The sequence below is a fragment of the Lynx canadensis genome, chromosome B2, assembly GCF_007474595.2.
Source record: "Lynx canadensis isolate LIC74 chromosome B2, mLynCan4.pri.v2, whole genome shotgun sequence".
Taxonomy (NCBI): domain Eukaryota; kingdom Metazoa; phylum Chordata; class Mammalia; order Carnivora; family Felidae; genus Lynx; species Lynx canadensis.
Genome location: NC_044307.1, coordinates 10,865,697 through 10,887,536, shown reverse-complemented (window position 1 = coordinate 10,887,536; position 21,840 = coordinate 10,865,697). Strand labels below are relative to the sequence as shown.

General features: G+C 43.2%; 1 protein-coding gene across 2 annotated transcripts in view; it reads left to right on the top strand.

Annotated features, from left to right (window-relative positions):
- RNF144B (ring finger protein 144B) overlaps nt 1-21,840 on the top strand; it is an 81,399-nt gene that overhangs the window by 6,044 nt on the left and 53,515 nt on the right. For both annotated transcript variants that reach the window (XM_030314761.1, XM_030314762.1), the window contains exon 2: nt 6,443-6,632. In XM_030314761.1, coding sequence (XP_030170621.1) covers nt 6,468-6,632 — 165 coding nt within the window. In that variant the 5' untranslated portion in view covers nt 6,443-6,467. The remainder of the gene's footprint in view (nt 1-6,442; nt 6,633-21,840) is intronic.

Genomic DNA, 21,840 nt, shown 5'->3' with positions numbered 1-21,840 from the left:
ATCTGGTTGCCTGACATGTCGTTCTCGGTTGGTGTTGGGAGAGCTTCCTAACAAGGCAGAGATGGGAACTTTGGATTGCTGTTTCATTCTACTCGGTTAGAATATTGGCTTCCTGAGAAAATCTCTCCATTATGAAGGCAACACTTCAGACGTACCTTCCCCACCACCTACCCTTCTTGAAAACCTTTCCCTTTGTAAGCTTTCTCTGAGTCATGCTTTCATATCTTTTATTCCAGCTACCTCACAGGAATGACTCAGTGCCTTACATGGGCATGGAAACACTTTGAGAGTATTCCTGTGTCTCCTCTTCTGTTTTGTCCCTTGTTCTTGAGTAGATCTTAGACTTCCGTAGCACAGTTTGGAATTAAGACCTCAGCACAGATCAGCTGGCTTTTTACACGCATTCATATTCTCTTCTGTCAGTAATATCCAGGTGATTCATTCTGTTTATTTTCTATTTCTCTGGGTCTCTTTAATTCTGCTTCATCCATTTATCTGAATTTTAAAGTTTTTGCTGAATGGTGCAAAAATTCCTAAATAACTAGGTAAGTATCCCCGTGAAACATTGTCCCTTCCGACTACATTATCCTTTTGTGCTGTGGAACGATCACCGAGACTCTGGGTAGTGAGGCAGGCGTAGACGACATTAGTTAAAAATACTTTGAATGTTGGCTCTTCCAGCCTCTGCATTTTTGGAGCAGATTGCTTTTCCAGGCCGCCAGCAGAATACGAAAAGTCCCTCTACATCCTGTGCTTCTAGCATGCCGCCCCGTTGTGTGGTTAGTTATATTTAAGCAAGTGGTACTTGTAGAATCTGGGTGAAGTCCGCCCTCGCCGCCCCACCCCCACCCATGCCATTAACTTTAGCGAGTTTAAACCTAAAAGCAGCTGTCCGGTTTCTTTTTTCTTCCCCAACATGCCCCTTGTCCTCTCTGCCAAAATTCTTTGCTCATTGGGTTCGGCTGGGTCACATCTGCCATAATGGTAAAAGCTGGGATCCTCGTTACCGTTTTAAATTTTTTTTTTTCAACGTTTATTTATTTTTGGGACAGAGAGAGACAGAGCGTGAACGGGGGAGGGGCAGAGAGAGAGGGAGACAGAGTCGGAAATAGGCTCCAGGCTCTGAGCCATCAGCCCAGAGCCCGACGCGGGGCTCGAACTCACGGACCGCGAGATTGTGACCTGGCTGAAGTCAGACGCTTAACCGACTGCGCCACCCAGGCGCCCCCCTCGTTACCGTTTTAAAACAGGCAGGAGGGTGGACCATTCAGGTCCCTTTCTTCTTTCAGGTGAAACGTGAGGTATGAGGCAGAACCAGTTGAGCAAGGCAGTGAGATGAATTACCGGCTCTCTGGGTGGATAGCTTTCCCCAAAACCTAGAAGGGAGCGGGTGTGAACCGTCAGTGCACCTGCGGAGACATGGTGCTGTGAGAGGGTCGGGAGCTGCCAGCATGTGTGTGCGTGAGTGTGTGTGCGTGTGTGTGTGTGGGGGGGGGGTCAGCTTCCTCTGGACACCCCTTCTGAACTTCATGCTGTTTGCTTATGGTCTGGGTGGGCGGCTTAATTTCTTCTCTTGGTGGTTCCATGCTGCGGAGACTGGGGGATCCGAATAAGATGTAAGTGAAAGGACACTAGGACACCTGGGAGCCATTCCCGACATCTCTAAGGAGAGAACTTCAGGACTGTCCTGATTGTTCCTTGAAGAGCTCTGTATGTAATGAATCAAGGGTGAAAGGATTTTCTGGATTCCTATTCTTTTTATGAAGCGCTCAGCATGTGTCATTCATTTAAAAAAAATTTTAATGTTTATTTATTTTTGAGAGAGAGACAGAGTACGAGTGGGAGAGGACAGAGAAGGAGACACAGAATCCAAAGCAGGCTCCAGGTTCTGAGCTGTCGGCACAGAGCCCGACACAGGCCTTGAACTCACAAACCACGAGATGGTGACCCGAGCCAAAGTCTGGATGCTGAACCGACTGAGCCACCCAGGTGCCCTGAGTCATTCATTTTTAAAACCTTTATTAATTGATTTTGCCCAGAGTGAAAACTCGAAGAGCAGGTTTTCAGACTGTGCCTGGTGAAGCCTTGAGCATCTGTGATGGTGCCTGGCAGATGCCCAGGGACAGGTCCAGGGGACCTGGCCTGGCTCTCCCTGTCCTCTTCCACCAGCGCTGGCCCACCTTAGCTCCTTTACACGGTGGCAGTTTACTCCAGATTTTGTTTTTGTAAAATTCCATCGCCTTAAACATGTTTGAATGCCATCACTTCAGGGAGTCGGTGTTATTGCCCACAGAAAAATAAATCACTTCTTTTTGAAGAATCATTTTGAATTGTGCACATCTCAGAGATGAAATATGTGACCTCCTTCTTCTTTCTCAGTCACAAGTACTGCCTTGTTTGGAATGCTTGGAATTTTTGTTGTTGTTGCTTTAACAGAACAGGTATCTGCTTTGGAAAAGGCTTTTATCAAAATATTTTTACAGATAAAATATACTTTAAAAAGTTGTGTACATGTATATATAGTAAACCGCTTAATTGAGGTATGATTGATGGCCAAAAGCTGTATATATTTAATGTATACAACTTGATGAATTAGGAGATACATATGTACCTCAGGAACAGCATAATGCCTGTACTTAACAATGCTACATTGTATGCTTAAAATTTTGCTAAGCGGGTAGACCTTTTTTTTTTTTTTTGTTTTAAGTTTATTTTGAGAGAGAGACAGTGCAGCAGGGGAGGGGCAGAGAGAGGGAGAGAGAAAGAGAGTCCCAAGCAGGCTCTGTGCTGTCAGCACTGAGTCTGATGCAGGGCTTGAACCCACAATCTGCAAGGTGAAGACCTGAGCCAAAACCAAGAGTTGGGCGCTTAAGCGATTGAGCCACCCAGGGGCCCCACTAAGAGGGGAGATCTTCTGTTAAGTGCTCTTACCACACATACACACACACATACACACACACATACACACACACATACACACACACATACACACACACATACACACACACACACATACACACACACATACACATACACACACACACACACACACACATACACACACACAAATAATGACAAATAAAGTGGACAGGAAGAAACTTGGAGGTAATAGATATTTAAAATTTTTTTTTAATGTTTATTTATTTTTGAGACAGAGACAGAGCATGAACGGGGGAGGGTCAGAGAGAGAGGGAGACACAGAATCTGAAACGGGCTCCAGGCTCTGAGCTGTCAGCACAGAGCCCGACGCGGGGCTCGAACTCACAGACCGTGAGATCATGACCTGAGCCGAAGTCGGACGCTTAACCGACTGAGCCACCCAGGCACCCCGGAGGTAATAGATATTTTTATATTTTTATAACTTTGGTTTGTAACTCACAAAGTAAGGAGTGCAAACTTACGGATATGGCAGGTGGTAAGACCATGTTTCACTATTAACTTTTTTTAAATATTTATTTTTGAGAGAGAGTGCAAGTGGGGGAGGGGCAGAGAGAGGGGGGACAGAGGATCTGAAGCGGGCTCTGCGCTGACAGCAGAGAGTGTGACACAAGGCTCGAACTCATGAGCGCCAAGATCATGACCTGAGCCGAATTTGGACGCTCAACCAACTGAGCCACCCAGACGCCCTCAAAAGACCATTTCTAAGAGATAATCTAAGGAGTATGCAATTATGTCTTCATTTTGTGAGAGTCCTATGTCTCTTTCTAAAAAATGTTATAGGGGCACCTGGCTGGCTCAGGCAGTAGAGCATGAGACTCTTGGCCTTGGGGTTGTGAGTTCAAGCCCACATTGGGGGTAGAGATAAAAAAATTTTTTTTAATTTTAAAAATTAAAAAAAAATGTGGTTTGAAACTGTAAGAAATAATTGGTTTGCTGAAGAATTCCTACATCTCCTGCTGTGTTGGAACAGCAGGACTTACCTGTTCCTAACAGCTTCCTCCAAATGGGCTCTTCCCGTAATTGACATTTGTGACATGGGGAGGTTCTGGTCTGTGTCAGTTTCCTCTTCCCTCCAGAAGCATTTACTGGCTACATTTCTTCTTCTTTGCTGTGGCCTTCTCCACCTCCTCTCACCCCTCCTCCTCCTTCCTTTAAAAAAAACTTTATTAAGTTTTAACATTGTATTTCCAGTGTAATTAACGTACAGTGTTATATTAGTTTCAGGGCTACACTGAAGTCATTCAACAGTTCTATACGTTACTCAGTGCTCATCAGGCTAAGTGTACTGGCTGCATTTCTTCTTGATGTTTGACTAGGGATTTCTCTTTTTGTGGGCAAAGATCATCAGAATATGGTGTATACACCATGTTGGGAAGATAGAAATGTGAAGACAGCACTTGGATGAAATTGGTGATGTGTGTGTTACTTGGAGAAACAAACAGGTGATGGTTGTCTAAGCATCACCTGGAAAGAGGAGAGAGGTAAGATCACTAATTGACCCTAAAGAGAGATTTTTTTTCTTTAACTTCAAAATCCTGAATTTTATACATAGGTTGATTTGCTCTTGGGTGATAGCTCATTAATAGGTAAATAAGAACACCACATCTTAAGCCGTATACGGCCTTTCCCAAGAAATACTATCATGGAAGCCAATCATTGGTTAGCTTCCTATTTAAATTTATTTTTAATCAAGTCTACTACTGAGGGAGTAGGTAAAAAGCCTTGAATATTTCAGGTTACTAGAGTTTATAATAACTGTTGATTCTTTCTGGTATGACATTAAGAAAGTTAGTGCAGTTAGATCTCATAGATCTTTTTTCTTTCCATCCAATATAATTTGTTTTTTTCTCCCTTGTCATACTTTTGTACCTGTATGTTGAGACATAAGCCACTGTGGGGCTACATAACAAATGCCAAACATGTAATTTCTTTTGCTCCAAAATGGGGATGAGAAGAGTCTGGTTCTTGTAGAGGGAGAGCGTATTTACATTTATTTCTGTGGCAGAATTTATTAGGATTGGCCATACTCTTTTGAAACGGTAAGAACTTTAGGATTTTCCTTCTCTTTAATTAGAACATGAAATTTCTTGATGTGCTATAAACTATAGAAGATTACTTTCACAATTATTTTACCTCTTCTAAAGATAATCTGAATAAAAACAAGTAGAAGGGTTTCAGTTATAATTTTTATTTTTCAGTGTAGGAAAATCCTATTGTCTTGCCATATTTAGAGACAGATTTTACTCTGCACAGTTTCGGTGACCTTCGATAGTTGTAGTCATGGGCTGTTTGTCTCTTTATCTCTTTGTCTCGGGTTTCCTCTCTCCCTACCCCTTCTAACTTCTTTCTCTCCCCGTTCCATCCTTCCACATAATATCCAGTCTCTGGTGTAAGGGGCCAGGACTGGGCTTGGTCTCAGAAGATGGAGGTTCGAATTTTGCTCTGCTCTATGCAAGCTCTGAGAACCCAGGCAGATTATTTAACTCCTCTTCAGAAGAAGTTATGATTGCTTAGCATCTCTATAAGATGAAGGAAATAATCATCATGGTTGCAAAAGAGTAAATGAAAGGACATATGTGACAGAACACAATTAGCACTGATCCCCCCTTCAAGAAAGTTGATTGGTATGAAACCTATAGAACATAAAGTGTACCATTTCAGTTGTTGTAAGTGTGTAATTTGGTGGCATGAAGTACACTCAGAGTGTTGTGTAACTATCACGTTCTCCATTTCCAGAACTTTGCCATCATTCCCAACAGAAACTTTGTACCCATTAAATGGTAACTCTCTATTTCCCCCTCTCCCAACCCCACCTTTCTACTCTCTGTCTCTCTGAATATGATGGCTCGAAATATCTCCTATTGATGGAATCATACGATGTTTGCCCTTTTGTGTCTGGCTTATTTCACTGAGCATAATGACTTTAAGGTTCGTCCTCCTATTCCCTTTTAAAGGTGAATAATACTCCGTTGAATGTTCACATCACATTTTGTTTATCCCTTCATCTCTTGATGCGCATTTAGAGTGTTTCCACTTTTTGGCTAATTGTGAATAATGGTGCTGTGAGCATTGGTGTGCCAAGTATCGGTTTCAATCCTGGTTTCAATTCTTTTGGGTGTATGCTGAGAAGCAGAATTGTTGGATCTCATAGTAATTCTTTGTGTAATTTTTTGAGTGGGGCATCCTATTTTCAAGTTGTTGTTGTGTTTTTAAATCTGTTGGATTATAGTATGCAACTCCTAAATGGCGTGTTTATTCCTTGTGGTCTTTTCGTTCCCATAATTTACATTATATGAGTCAGGATGGTGAGGTCACCTTCAATTTCTCCAGGAGCACCTTGCCAAGGTGGCAAGCTCTATAGGCCATGGCTCTCAGAAATGCCTTTGATGTATGCCTAGATATCCCGGAAGGTGAAGGTTTGCTCTGTTGGTGCCCAAATGTGTTGGTTAAACAACAGCTGTATTAATGAATGCAATATTTTCTGCTTTGGACCTTCCTGTAGGGGTTGAGGAGACTGAAGAAGGCTGATGGGCTCAGCTGGTAGGTTCCACTGTCTCACCATGACCACCGAAAATCCGACGCCGGGAGACCTGGCTCCGTCCCCCCTCGTCACTTGCAAACTCTGCCTGTGTGAACAGTCCCTGGACAAGATGACCACACTCCAGGAATGCCAGTGCCTCTTCTGCACAGATGTAAGTTCTCCTTGAAGCTTTCATCACGAGCGTGAGAAAATACAACGGGGAGAACTGTCAAAGCACAGGATAGATTTCGGTGGCTTTCTGAGAAACCAGGGTTTGCTACAACAGCCTTCTGTTTTGGAGAGCAATTCCACATTTGGGTCTGTTTCCAAATAGTGTCTGGAATGGTAAATCCCATATTTACTGTTTTTTAGGCAAAGCATAATGTATACGTGATCTTTAATTACTGGTTGAATAAGCAGGATCTGTTCTTAAAGTGCTAGGTAAGAAACAAAATAGAAATATTTTTCACACATCTTAGTTAACTCCCATCTGTAAGGATTCATCCAGTGTTGGATGATAGACCAGGTGGCTGTTAACTGAATTTTCTTTCATATACTTTCTCGTCTCTTACAAAGCACATGATACATAACTCTTCTACTTTGTGCTTATCTCCCCCCTTTTTTTTTCTGTCTTCACAATATGCTGAATGGTACTTATTCCTCATAATAAAGAGAGTGTGTAGATAGATCTCCAGGAGTGGGCCTTCCTCTTTTAGTGTGACACTTGGTGTCAATGGTCGTGACCTTGATGGCGCATTTCCCTGGGGTCTGGTTGATTAAGGTGTGAAGATAGGAAACAGACTGTTGAATTCAAGGTGGCTACTGCAAGTGTGAACCCAGTGGTCCTATTCAGATTTTCATTTATTCAAATATCTTTTGAGCTCCTACTGTGTGCCAGGCACTCTGCTGGATGTTGTCCCATAGGGAAGATGGACTCATTGAAGGAACTGTCCAAGTTTGGCAAAGTCAGGGGTAGCTAGATGTAGTATACCAGCAGACTGTCTCACCTGCTTGGGGATGGGAGGGGGCATCCTGGTGGCAGTGATCTCTGAGCTGAGGCTTTAAACAAGAGTTGCAAATTGACGCTCATGGGTCACGTCTGGGCTCAACACATTTTTATTTGGATCCCCAATTGGGAAATTTCATGAAAAAATGAAAAAGTGGTAAGATCTAGCTACACCATCCAGGCCTGTATTTGTAGGCCCCCAAAGAGGCGATCTTTCCTCTGTTTATATTACCTTCCTGTCTCCTGTATGTATTTGAATCAACTACTCTTAAAAAAATTTTTTTTAATGTTTATTTATTTTTGAGACAGAGACAGCATGAACAGGGGAGGGGCAGAGAGAGAAGGAGACCCAGAATCCGAAGCAGGCTCCAGGCTCTGAGCTGTCAGCACAGAGCCCGATGTGGGGCTCAAACTCACGGACCATGGGATCATGACCTGAGCCGAAGTCGGAAGCTCATCCGACTGAGCCACCCAGGCGCCCTATGAATCAACTACTCTCTTAAACCGAGGATGAATTAAGAGTCACGCGGGATGCAGACTGGCATCTCAGCATGGCAGAGGCCTGATGTCCAAGTTATAATATTTACCTTTTATCTGTGCTTTGGTAGGGCCTCGTCTGGGCAGACTGTTATTATTTATTAGACAAAAAGTGTAATAATCACCAGACAAATCTAGGTTTCATGCCCTGACTAGAGAAGGAAATTGAATAGTTCAGGTATAGTGACCAGTGCTTAAATCAAGGGAAGCAAGGACAGAGGAATCATTAAGGATGTAGAGTCATTTATAAAGCGGTGTATTTACTAAGCATACTTTTTTAAAAAATAGATTAACAATTTAAGGTGAAATAAATTTTGCTCTTTCTTGTTAATTTCATCAAAATGTCATGTTCTCAAGCTCATTTATATTGATTAAAACATTTTTTTTGATTGAGGATTAGGGTAGGGAGAAGTCTTGGAATGATTTTTGGGTAAAAAGGAAAGTGACTAGGGATGGCCGGGTGGCTCAGTTGGTTGAGCGTCTGACTCTTGATTTTGGCTCAGGTCATTATCCCAGGGTGGTGGGATCCAGCCCCATGTCAGGCTCTGTGCTGAGCCTGGAGCCTGCTTAGGATTCTCCCTCTCCCCCCTCCCCCCTTCCCCTCCCCCTCCCCCCTCTCCCTCCCCCCTCCCCTATAGAAAATGAAAAAATAAAAATAAAAAAGGAAAGTGACTATAATCCTTTCCTTAAGTTTTGAACTCTGGGATCCAAAGATGACGAGTGTCCCAGGATCTGTGCCAGCCACTGGGATTTATCAGTTTGAGAAACAAAGCCAGCAGAGGTCCTCGCTTTTCGGGGCTTATATTCTATCAAAGGCAGTTGCATAATAAACAATAAACATAATAACTGGGTGAGTTACAGAGGATTGGGCAACAGGGCTTAGAGAAAAGGCAAAGCAGGGCCAGGAGGGTGGAGTGCAGGTGGGGGCTGTTGCAGGTGTAGCAGGCTGTGAAGAGGACGCCTTGCTCAGTGACGTCTGTGCTTGGTCCTTCCTCATGTTATCAGTGTGTGTTGCTTAAGGAAGTGACCTTGTTGTTGAGGGGCGGCTTCGGTTTCCTTTGGTCTTGCTTTGCTGCTGAATGCTGTGCTTCTGAAAGGATTCTTTCTGACCTTCTCACATAATTTTTGGACCCTTGCTAGTCTTTGAAACAAAGGAGTCAGAAGCAGCGTTTGGTTAAAGGCAGGAGGGAAATTTTTGTCTGGGGGTTACTGATGTTTGAAAAGCAGGATATGGAGTTCAGGTTTTGCCATGAGACCTAATAGTTCAGGATTCAAGTTTGTGCTTGTCAGTGCTGGGTAGAGGGTCCACAGGCAGAGGTGGTACCTCATATTGACAAGGAGTGCACGCTGTCACGAGGATTGGTGCACGAGATCTCAGTTCCCAGTTAAAAACAACACAACGGCTTCTCGGTTCCCCTTCGGCAGTTTGAGGGTAGGAGTTAGGACAATGAGAGTATTCTGTCATCTATGATCAGACTTCCTCATTGTTGGGGAGTACTCCAAACCAGAAAGTCAAATGGCTTGGTAGTTTTTATATCCCTCTGACGCTGGAACTTTTAAAAAACTATTAAAAAATGTGTCCAATCCCGCACATTTTAATTTGCACTCCAGTATAGACATTCAATGTTAATAGTAAAGGTATCAGATGTGTTTTGCATTTTCAAGGCTGCAGAGAAATATGTGACACATTTGAATCAGCCATATACTACTAATTTCTGACTTTAAATATGATTGCATGACATCTTCTAAGTATTGGCTGGGAAAGACTTCTCGTGCATACCGTGTCTTTGAGATGGTGTTGCTAAGATCCTTCTCCCTCCCTTCCTCATTATGAGAGGGGTCAAATGGAATGGTCCCCCTGCTGGATGCGGTACTATACTGGTATACTTTCATAATTTAATAAAGCTTTTTATACATTCTGTCCTTAAGAATGTATAAGGACATTCTTGTTTTCCCTAAGAAGTATCCCTGACCACGTTGCTGTGAGCTTAAATTCTCTCTGTTCCCAAGATCAGTGTGCTCTGGGAGAGCAGTGTGGATAGATGTGGGGTGTCTGACCTGACCATTGGATGTGAGCCAGGTCATTCCCTATCTTTAGGGAGATCGGGCCTTCCGATAGGTGCCCCCAACCCACGTGCATTCTGTGGACCTCTAGTGCTGTGAAACAGGTGATCCTTGACTAAACTGTCCCATGGTCCGATTAGCTCAGAAACTGGTATGTTCTCCATTCCTTTCTTGGAAGGATCATAATGCATTCTAGAGGCTCTGTGAAATCTTGTGGTTAAAAGAAAAGCACGGGGACCATGTTTAACTTCTCCTGAGCAAGCATGTCCATTTGACCACCCCACCTTTTTAGGGGACTACCCATTAACTTCCCCACAACTCCGGCTCTGGAGAACACTGCTTCAAATTATTCCCTGTAGGTAATTCTTGATTTAAATGACATCCAGAGAAAGGAATGTGATGGACTTTGCTTCAAATAATCCATGAGTATAGCTCGTTTCTTGTTGAAGGAAACTTAACGTGTTCTATTTCTGATGACAGTTTCTGTTAGACTCTTTGCTCAGCTGTAATATACAGAAGAAAGTGTGGCATAAAGCAAGGAGCAAGGAAGGCTAAATATATAGGACAGAGATGGGCCTAGCTCTCATTAGCATGGCTGAACTCACAGACCATTACGTGCATTGTGGAGTCAAGAAGTTGATATTGTGGGGTTATGGAGAGAGGTGTTGCAAAATTACTTGCTCTTGTACTTGAAGGTTAATATCCCAGGGATGTTCATCTACTAACTAATGATATGCAAAAACTCTCTCTTTCTCTCTCCTGTGGATTTAAATAACTCAAACATGAAAATTCAAAATTTCCTTTTCTGGCATTTGCAACATACTCCTCCAGATAATGATACCACACAGTTATAATTCAAGTGGAAGAAAAAAAATTCACAAAAGTCCATTATCAAAGGAGGGAAAATTTGTGGGTTTGCTCCCCTGTGAGCAATTTTTGCCTCTCTGATTTATTCTGGAAGCTATTTCTGTCAGCCACGAATTAAAGCATAATGGAGACACAGTTGTTGCTTGTTTTTATAACCTAGATAATTTCACCTGAAAAGAGTCGGTATGTTGGGCATGGCCTATTTACCTTTCAGATTAAAGACAGGATGTGCTGAGCAAAAAGAAAATAACGTCCAGCCGTATTCTTGACTTTTTTCCATTACATTTTGTTGGCTCTAAGTAGTTGGAACTCCTTTTACTATTCATTTCTCTGAGCCAAATGGATTTTCCAATGTTTAAAAAAGTGAGAGGAAATATAAAACTTTTTAGACCAAGCCCTTCTTTTCCTTGGGGCCTGTTGAGTGACCTTTAAGAAAAGCCCACATATGGCCTTGGAGACATTTACAGTTTGGAAAGATTTGCAGTGCGTGCGTGCGCTGGCGCATGTGTGTGTGTGCGCGCGCGCGTGTACCCGTGCACACATGTGCACCCACACGGGTTGGTAGCTTCCAAATGAAGCAGAGAACCTGCGGGTGTTTGTGCCTGGATTCTAACTGATAACTACATTAGGATTTCAGAAGGAATGACATTTTTCGACTACCACCTCCATTTTCCCTTTCCAGTGCAGCGTGGTGGTTAAGAGTGTAGATTTGGGGGTGTCTGGTGGCTCAGTAAGTTGAGCGCCCGACTTCGGCTCAGGTCATGATCTCATGGTTTGTGGGTTTGAGCCCTGTGTTGGACTCTGTGCTGACAGCTCAGAGCCTGGAGCCTGCTTTGGATTCAGCGTCTCCAGTTCTCTCTGCCCCTTCCCCCCCCCCCTTTCAAGAATAAATAAACATTAAAAATTAAAAAAAAAATTTAAACATGAGTGCAGATTTGGAGGTAGGAAGACCAGGCTCGGGTTCAGGCTTTCCCATCAACATGTGTGACTTTAGGCAAGATCTTCGGCTTCTCTGAACCTTCCTTTCCTCTCCTGTGGGGTGGAGGGAGGTAGGGGATGATCATCCCTATCTCAGAGAGCGGTAGGAGGCATTGAGTGAGAACTCCATGTCAAGTGCTGAGTCTCTTTTAAGTTGGGGCTGTTTTAGTCCTTTCTTTCCTAATAAGTTCTACTGTGTGCTGAGCTGTTCTGTTTTTCAGTAATGTTTTAGAGAAAGGAAATCCTGTAAAAACTAGACCGGCTTCCTCTTTAGCCTTTTATAAGAAGATGGTTTTATAGGTGATTTCAACCTTACTACTATTCTGAGACACCCACAGACTGGCAATTAGGGTAGAGAGAGAGATTTCTCTGTTGGATTTGTCCAAAGATTGGCTAATGGCTCGGGGCTTCGATTGAAGAGCGAGAAGTAGGACTTCGAGGAAAACCAGCACAACTTTAAAAGTGAATAGATGAGGGTATCTCCCCAAAGAATATGAAAACACTAATTTGAAAGGATATGTACACCCCATGTTTATTGCAGCATTATGTATAATAGCCAAGCTATGGAAGCAGTTCAAGTGTCCCTCAATAGATGAATGGATAAACAATGTGGTGTATATACATGAGGAATATTATTCAGCTATAAAATAGAATGAAATCTTGCTATTTGCAACAACATGGATGGATCTAGAGAGTATCCTGATAAGCAAAATACATTGGTCAGAGAAAGACAAATACCACATGATTTTACATATATGTAGAATTTAAGAAACAACAAATGAACAAATGAAAAAAAAAAAGCAAACCAAAAAAAAAAAAAAACAAAAAACCACCAGACTCTTGACTACAGAGAACAAACTGGTGGTTACCAGAGGGGAGGTGAGTGGGGGATGGGTGAAATACGTGATGCGGGGATTAAGAGCACACGTATCGTGATGAGCCCTGAGTTGTGTATGGAAGTGTTGAATCACTGTATTGTACACCTGAAGCTAATATGGTACTGTCACCTATACTGGAATTAAAATTAAAATAGTCAAAATAAAACGTTCAAAAAACCCCGTAACAGTGAACAGATACGCACATTTCTGATGGATGTAAGAGATCAGATGGCCCAGTATCTCAGGCTACCATTTATTTAAAAGCTGATTACCCCCAATAGGAATATAGTAATAGAATAACTTGTTGGCTTGATATGTATAGACTAGTATCATTTTAAGTATTTTCTATTGAGAATTCTCTGGAGCTGCAGGAAATAACAAGGCATCGTACACCAGCAATGTCACAAACATTTTTTTGTCCCCTCCTCTAGTCGTGGCCTGAAGCACTAAAATTCTTCAGTTCTCCGCCTTCCCGTCTTGTAGTACTATTAAATGCACAGAAGTAAATTCTGCCAATTTAAGGCCTTCTCTGATTCCGTTGGTTTCTGCTACTAAAACATTTCAGTTTACAAGGTTAGTCTTCGGCTTTCCCTTCACTTTACTTTGGGGTAAAGTGAAATTATCTGTGCCAGGTTTTCAGTGACTTCATCTGACATCGTTTATTTGTAAATGACTTCAGTGTTCTCACTGCTGAAACTTAAAAGGGTTCTGAGGATAATGACTTTGACTTTGTATTAGTCAAGTCACTGATTTGAAATGCAAATTCGATACTCTATTTTCCTACCGTGGAGGGAGCTGCTGCAGGCCAGATAGCATCGGAGAAACAGGAGCAAATTGTAAGAGCGTGAGAAACCGAGTCAGGATGACTCGAGAAGGAGTTGGCTTTCTGGACCCATGATCTCATCCACGCCTAGTGCTCACCACTCACTTACTCAAGGCAAGTGGTGAGCAGCAAAAGGAAACCACACTCTTTGGGCTGAGCATCTCTGTCGTAGCTCCTTTCTGGATGCCAGGATGGTTTCACATCTGAGACTGGGTCTCAAATTTGGTTGCTTGGGCTCCATTGATTCAACGGACACAAAAATATTTATTGTGCCACGGATCGTTCTGACGGTCAAGATATGGTCGTGAGCAATTGGATCAAGGCCTATTGTTTAGATAGCTCAGATTTTAGTGCGGGGCACAGATACTGACAAGCAGGTACTTGTTGGTATGATGATAGATGCTCTGAGTTAAAGCAGGGCAAGGGGATAGCGAGTGGTGCAGGAGAGGGTTCCTACTATGCATTGGATGGTCGGGGAAATCTCACCAACAAGGTATTATCTAGGCAGAGACATGGAGGGCCTGGGGAACCGGCTGTATACATATTAGGCAGAAGAGAGTTTTGGGCAGAGGGGAGCAGTGTGGCAGTCTGAAACTTGGGTTGTGTTTGGTGTTCAGGTACAGCAAGGAGGTGTGTGTGTGTGTGTGTGTCTGTCTGTCTGTCTAGCAGGGGGGACTGTAGGAGATGAAGTCGGAGAGGTAGTGGGGTCTGTCTGGAGGACCCTGCGGACTATCGTAATTATGGCCTCAGTCTCATGTGAGAACAGGAGCTTTCGGAGGATTTTAACCCACAAAGTTAATGTGATTTAATCATGTTTTAAATGGATCACTGTGGGGCGCCTGGGTGGTTCAGTTGGTTAAGTGTCTGACTTTGGCTCAGGTCATAATCTCACGGTTCATGAGTTTGAGCCCCACATTGGGCTTTGTGCTGACAGCTCAGAGCCTGGAGCCTGCTTCGGATTCTGTGTCTCCCCCTCTCTCTGCCCCTCCCATGCTCATGCTCTGTGTCTCTCTGGCTCTCAATAATAAATAAACGTTAAAAAAAATTTTTTTAATGAATAAACATTAAAAAAATTAAAAAAAATAGATCGCTATGTTAATAAGGGTTATCCAGAGAAACAAATCCAGTAGGAGATAGATGTACATATATTCAGTATGAGATTTTGTGTGTGTGTGTGTGTGTATAGAGAGAGATTTATTATAAGAAATTTGCTTGTGCAATTATGGAGGTGAAGTCTCATGATTTGCTGCTTACAAGCTGGAGACTAGCTGCAGGAGACCTGATGGTATAGTTCAAGTCTGAGTCTGAAGGCGTGAGAATGAGGAGAACCCCTGGTGTAAGTTCCTTCCTGAGGGCAGAAGATCAGTGTCTTAGCTCATGTGGTCAGGCAGAGAGAATGAATTCTCCCTTCCTCTGCCTTGTGGTTCTGTTCAGGCCCTCAGCTTATTGGACGAGACCCACTCACATCAGGAGGCAGTCTGCTTTCCTCGGTCTACTGATTCAAAAAACAATCTCATCTGGAAACACCCTGATAGATGCACCTAGAAGTAATGTTGCCCAAATATTTGGGCACCCCTTGGCCTGGTCAAGTTGACACATAAGATTAACCATCACAGTCACCCTGGCTACTGCATAGAGAATTAACTACGGGAGCAAGGATGAAAGCAGAGAAACTAATTACAAGACAAATATAATAATCTAGACCAGAAGTAATAGGGCCTTGGACCAGCAGGTGGTAGCCACTCATGTCTTTGGGTCCATTTTCTTTTATATAACATAGGGATAATAATAAATCACCTAAAGTTATAGAGGAGATTGCAGTAGCTAATCTGGGTAAAGCATTTAGACCAGTGCCCATAATGTAGCTAGTGTGTATGTAGCTCTCTACATAGTCTGATCATCAAAATTTTAGTCTGATCATCAAGATTTTGCTTGAAAACCTCCAGGATAACACTGACTATTCAATTATGGAATTTTAAACCCTAAGCTGTTTTTTCTTCTACATCCATTTGAAGCCTATTTCTTTAAAAAAAAATTTTTTTTTAATGTTTATTCATTCCTGAGAGAGACAGAGACAGAGTGTGAGCTGGGGTGGGACAGAGAGAGAGGGAGACACAGAATCGGAAGCAGGCTCCAGGCTCCAAGCTGCCGGCACAGAGCCCGACATGGGGCTCGAACCCATGAACCGTGAGATCATGGCCTGAGCTAAAGTCGGACGCTTAACTGACTGAGCCACCCTGGCGCCCCGAAGCCTATTTCTATATAAATTCTACCTATTAGTGCTGGTTCTGTTGAAATCTAATTTGCATTCTACTCACCAGCTCTGTAATGTTCGAATGAGGCTTATCTTACTGTTTAGGATAAGATTACTCATTAAAAAGTCCCACAGTGCTCCATCCATTGTGGGAATATTAATAAATAGTACTTCATTCCCCTCCCTCCACCCCTTTTTGTTGACACAGGCCTTGGAACAAGATTCATTTGCACAACATTCTTGCCTTTGATCATAGGTTGAACAAGTACTTCAGGCTCTTCTATATTCTCTTAGGAAAGCATATGGTATCAGGATAGGGGGGCGGTACTAGAATCTGGAACAAGATTTGATTTCTTTTTCACAAAGAAGGTTATAAAAAGATGGTATGTTGGCAGTCTGTGTTGGTATGTTATGGAGACTCTCTCTCTCTCTTTTTTTTTTCCCAAAGCATACCTTGCCAAAGTTTAATTTTTCAAACCACATATTGGAATGCAATAGGCTGGCCAAACATGCAAATCACCACCAGAGAGAGCAGGCAAAGTGGGAGCACAATGAGAGAAGTTACCCTTACATCCACTGAGTCACCCAAGTTTATCTGTTTGTTCTTTTGTTGTTATACCTTTATTCCAATTTCCCTCAAGTCTGTTCCCATCTTGATCTGATGCTATTCTTCCATTTGACACTGGCACGTACCAGCCACGGTGCTGTGGGCATAGACACATGGGTGCCGTGTGCATCCCCCATGATTAGTCTGGCTCACATGGGGAGTACGGTGTGCTATGGGAGCATCAGGGAAGCCACTGAAACCAGACCTGGGGAGGTGAGGAGGGTTTCCTGTATGGCTGAGACCAAGAGAGGACTAGGGGGTTGCTTGATGGCAGTATTGGTGGGGCTGGGATAGGAAGAGTACCATAGGGAGGAGACACAGCCATGTATGAAGGCACAGAGCCAAGAAAGTGGGGCATACTGAGGCACTGAACTGACAGAAAGCCCTGGAAAGTACTGTGGGAGGCATGGGGTGCTTGGGCATGAGGTTGGAGAGGCGAGCAGAGACTGGATGGGGAGGGTCTTGTATACCTTGTTACAGAGCATTATGGAGCCACAAAAGGCTTTGTCTGGGAGTGGGGTAGGGAAGGTGGCTCTGGAACAGAGTGGATAATGGTCTGAAAGGGAGCAAACGGGTAGGGTGAAGGAAAAAGGCTGGTGAGAGCTCAGAGAACACCCCCCTCATCCACACATGCTGCATTGACTATGGTAGACTGCCGTTTTGAGGTCTGGAGTATGAAAGTTATTTTCGTGTCCCAGTTTCTCCTTCTTATGCATTTGGATACTAATGTCAGACTTCTTAAAATGTTGCTGTCAAAATGCCACTCCTGTTATTCCTTCATGTGCTCCTGTTTGAATCATCTTCCTCGGGGCTGTCACAAGTTCTGTCGCACAACATCCATTCAGACCACCTTCTGCTGTGCCTCTCACATGAGGTATTGCATACCTTCATGTCTTTTCTTTCCAGGATCTTCGTCCCTTCTTCCTTTAATTCCTAATGCAGTCTCGTTGCCTGGTCAGGGCAGTTACAAGTCAACAAACACTTATTATGACAAGAGAATACTAGATTGGGGGCATTTATTGGTGAAAAACTCAAACATGGTTCTTACCTGGGTGGCATTGGCTACCCTAGTGTAAAATGAGCATCTCTTTCCTGAGGGCATTCAGTATTAAAATCGAACTGAATAGATTTCATACAAATCTCCGCATTGCCTTACTTTCCAGCCATCTGACCGAGATCCATTTTATCCCTCCATCCAGATTCAAAGTCCACTGAGGACAGAAGCCCAAGAAGAAAGGCATCACCAATGATCAGTGTTGTCATAGTAAAGTAGCATGCACTCACCCACCTTATCTTTTCAAAGAAAATTTTTTTTCATGTTCATTTTTTGAGAAGAGAGAGTATGAGTGGGGGAGGGGAAGAGAGAGAGGAAGACACAGAATCTGAAGCAGGATCCAGGCTCCGAGCTGTTAGCACAGAGCCCAATGTGGGGCTCGAACCCATGAGCCATGAGATCATGACCTGAGCTGAAGTCAGACACTCAACCGACTGAGCCACCCAGGTTCCCCTTACCCACCTCATTCAGTGCGAGGCATTTCATCCATAAAATCATGACCCAAATCAGTCATTAAAAAATATCCCTACTTTAAAGATCATGAAGTAGATATACAGTAATCCCTTGTTTACTAGTGTAACAAATTTTGGGGTTTGTGCGTTCACATTTTGAAGTCGACTCAACCCTCCCTCCCAAGCAAATCATTTACCCGATTGCCAAGTCCCTAAAGTACTCAGGGCAGGGACATTGACCTTGCCGGAAACAGAGAGCTACTCTGGTTAATGTGACGACTTCTGCAAAGTTTGCAGTAATTTCAGGGTGGGATGTATAGGGTTTTAGTTCCTCTGTTTGTGTCTTTGTAGAAATAGGAAGTCAACAGGCAAATGAAGGCCCCAAGGGACAAGTCAGAAGGAGAGGGCACATGGCTGATTTCTCACTACTCTTCTGTCCATCCAGAAGGGCTTTTGGTCCCAGACTTTGACTTCAACTAAAACGCAAAGGTTTTGGTGACCAATCCCTTGTACGCTGATGGGGTAGAGAATGTAACTAGAAATATGGTGAAACCTCAGTTTCTGTTTTTCTTCCTTCTCACCCCATTTTTCCATACCCTCTCTCTCTTTTTTTTTTTTAAGTTTATTTATTTTAAGAGAGCACACGCGTGTAATCAGGGGAGGGACAGAGAGGGGGACAGAATCCCAAGCAGGCTCTATGCTGTCAGCACAGCGCCCCACACGGGGCTGGATCTCACAGTCCATGAGATCAGGACCTGATCCAAAATCAAGAGTTGGACACTTAACCCACTGAGCCACCCAGGCGCCCCCTATTGTGGACATGCTTCTACGTAATGACATATAGACCCACCTTCATTTTTTTTTTTTATTTTTAAAAAAAAATTTTTTTTTTAATGTTTATTTATTTTTGAGACAGAGAGAGACAGAGCATGAATGGGGGAGGGGCAGAGAGAGAGGGAGACACAGAATCGGAAGCAGGCTCCAGGCTCTGAGCCATCAGCCCAGAGCCTGACGCGGGGCTCGAACTCACGAACCGTGAGATCGTGACCTGAGCTGAAGTCGGATGCTCAACCGACTGAGCCACTCAGGCGCCCCAGACCCACCTTCATTTTTAAGTGTTATATAGTGTCCTGTGGGATGACTTTGTCAAAATTTATTTAATGAGGCCCTTCCTAATGGCCAGTGTTTGCTGTTATAAATAAAAACGTTTGTACTTGTATAAATGTCGAGCTGTACCTATTAAGGAAAAATTCCTAGGAGTGGAATTACCTAATAAAAAGGCATGTGTATTCTAAGCTAATATGTATTGCCACATTGCCTTCCCAAACTGTTGTGTCAACAGCCCCCATCAGATGGGTAGGAAAGCCCCCTTCTTTGACGCTCTGGATATTTTCAAATTTTTTACCTTCCCTAATCTGAGACGTGCAAAGAACACATCTCACTGTTGAATCAGGGCTTCCTCTTTTAAGGAGGAAGCAAATTGTGGCAAAAGAATCCTATCTCGTGAATCCATCTTTAAAAAATACACGGTATGTCCAGTGCCAGTACAGTTTCAGCTGATTTTAAACCATGGTACTCACAGTATTGTTAGAAAAATGGGTCCTATCAAGAGGAGTATATTCTATGTCGGAGACATGAATGAGTGAGAAAGCATTATGCTTATAACGTTGGTCCTCACGTTGGTGGGAGATGCATTATACCACAGAAGCATTTACCTGCACTGATAAGATGTTGCCATGTAGGAAAAAAGAACTTATAAAAATTTAGACAAGTTGAACCCAAAGAGGTTGTAAGCTAACTACAAAAGTTAGTTAACGTTAAACCTCCATTTTCTGGGTATTTAAGTGTTTCAACAAGGATTGGTTATGCGATGTTTTTCAGATATGCCTGGCACCTCTTGGAATCAGGCTAGACCCAGTCGGTGCCTCATTTCCATGGAGATAAATGGCTCTGTGTTCGCCAAAAACCTCAATGGTTTTGAATCATTTCCCATCCCCAGTAGGGCGATCCTTTTGGTTTGACTCTTTTGGTAAGTGTTGGTGAGTTATTAGCCACTGGAATGTAGGGTTTTTATTCAGTCTCTTTGATCCTCAGTTTATTCATCTATTAAAAAAAATCAATGAGGGGCACTTGGGTGGGTTAGTCGGTTAAGCATCCGACTTCAGCTCAGGTCACAATCTCACGGTCTGTGGGCTTGAGCCCCTCGTCGGGCTCTGTGCTGACAGCTCAGAGCCTGGAGCCTGCTTCTAATTCCGTGTCTCCCTCTCCCTCTGCCCCTCCCCTGCTTATGCTCTCTGTCTCTCAATCTCAATAGTTGATTAATAGTAAATCAACATTAATTTAAAAAAAGTCGAGGAAAGACAAGGCATTTAAGTACCTGCCATGTAATAGGTATTAGACTATTTTTTTCCCCTCATTTACTCTTACTCTCCAATTTACACATTAAGCATCACAGGATTGAGCCCCACATCAGGCCCCTCAATGACAGTGGAGCCTGCTTGGGATATTCTCTCTCTCTCTCTCTCTCCCTCCCTCCCTCCCTCCCTCCCTCCCTCCCTCCCTCCCCCTCTCTCCCCCCCTCCCTCCCTCCCCCTCTCTCCCCCTCTCTCCCCCTCTTTCCCCCTCTCTGCCCCTTTCCCCTGCTCACTGTCACACACTCTTTCTAAAATAAGTAAAATGAAGAAAAAATAAAATATATAAATCTAACCCTCTCTATTTACTAGTCATTTGTGTGAATGGGGAAATACTAGTCCCAGAGTTGCTGTGAAGAGTAAATGAGATAATTTTAAGACCCCTATCACAGCTACCACTGGAGTTTGACAGATACTGTCATCCCCATCAAATTCGTTTCTGTAGTCGTAGGCCATTGGTTCCCAAAGGGTAGTCCTCAAAGCAGCAGCTGTGAACTTGTTAGAATTGCAAATTCTTGGGGTGCCTGGGTGGCTCAGTCAGTTAAACATCTGACTTCGGCTCGGGTCATGATCTCACAGTTCTTGAGTTTGAGTCCTGCATCAGGCTCTGTGGTGATAGCTCAGAGCCTGGAGCCTGCTTTGGATTCTGTCTCTGTCTCTCTCTCTCTCTCTCTCTCTGTCTCTCTCTCTCTCTCTCTCTCTCTCTCTCTGTAGCTGACCCCCATCCTCAGCCTACTAAAACAGAAACTCTGGGGGTGGAGCCCAGTGGTCTGTGTTTCTGTCCATCCTCTAGGGGTTCTGATGCCCTGGCCTGGGGGTCTGTGCAGAGCTCTCTTATGGTGAAGCACAAATGAATTGCTCACCATCATGTACTTTCAAATACATTTGCTCTCTCTGTCTCATTTGTGACCACTGACACATTTCTGAAACAACTGGTCATATGGCTTTGACTTACGATGTTTGCCTAATCTTCTAATTTGCTAGAATATGGTGCTAACTCAGGATATTTGGAAAGTGGCTGTTGAAGGATCATAACTGGGTTAGATTTTTAACAAGACAGTCAAGGGCAGTCTTGGCTGTGCAAGCCTGTGGATTTACTAAGTGAAAGAAAAGGAAGACTGGTTCCAATTACGGCAATTAATGTGAAGAAAAGTAAGCACCATGTACAAAATCCCCAGATTTCTAGAGACTTGCTTTTCAGGAATGTTGAAAACATTCACGTTTTTGCAGAATAAAGTCTTGGGGAAAAATTATGAGATGAGGAAATGGTTGCAACCTGGTACCACTTCAGTTATAAGTAGAAAGATATTCTGATTATGTGATGCAGTGGTTGAATTACATCATCTGAATTAATTTTGAATATTACAAGATTGCTCATATTCAACCTAGTCACCGTTAATCCAAGCTTTTCTACTTGTTCAGAGTTCACTTTTTTAATTTTATTTTAGA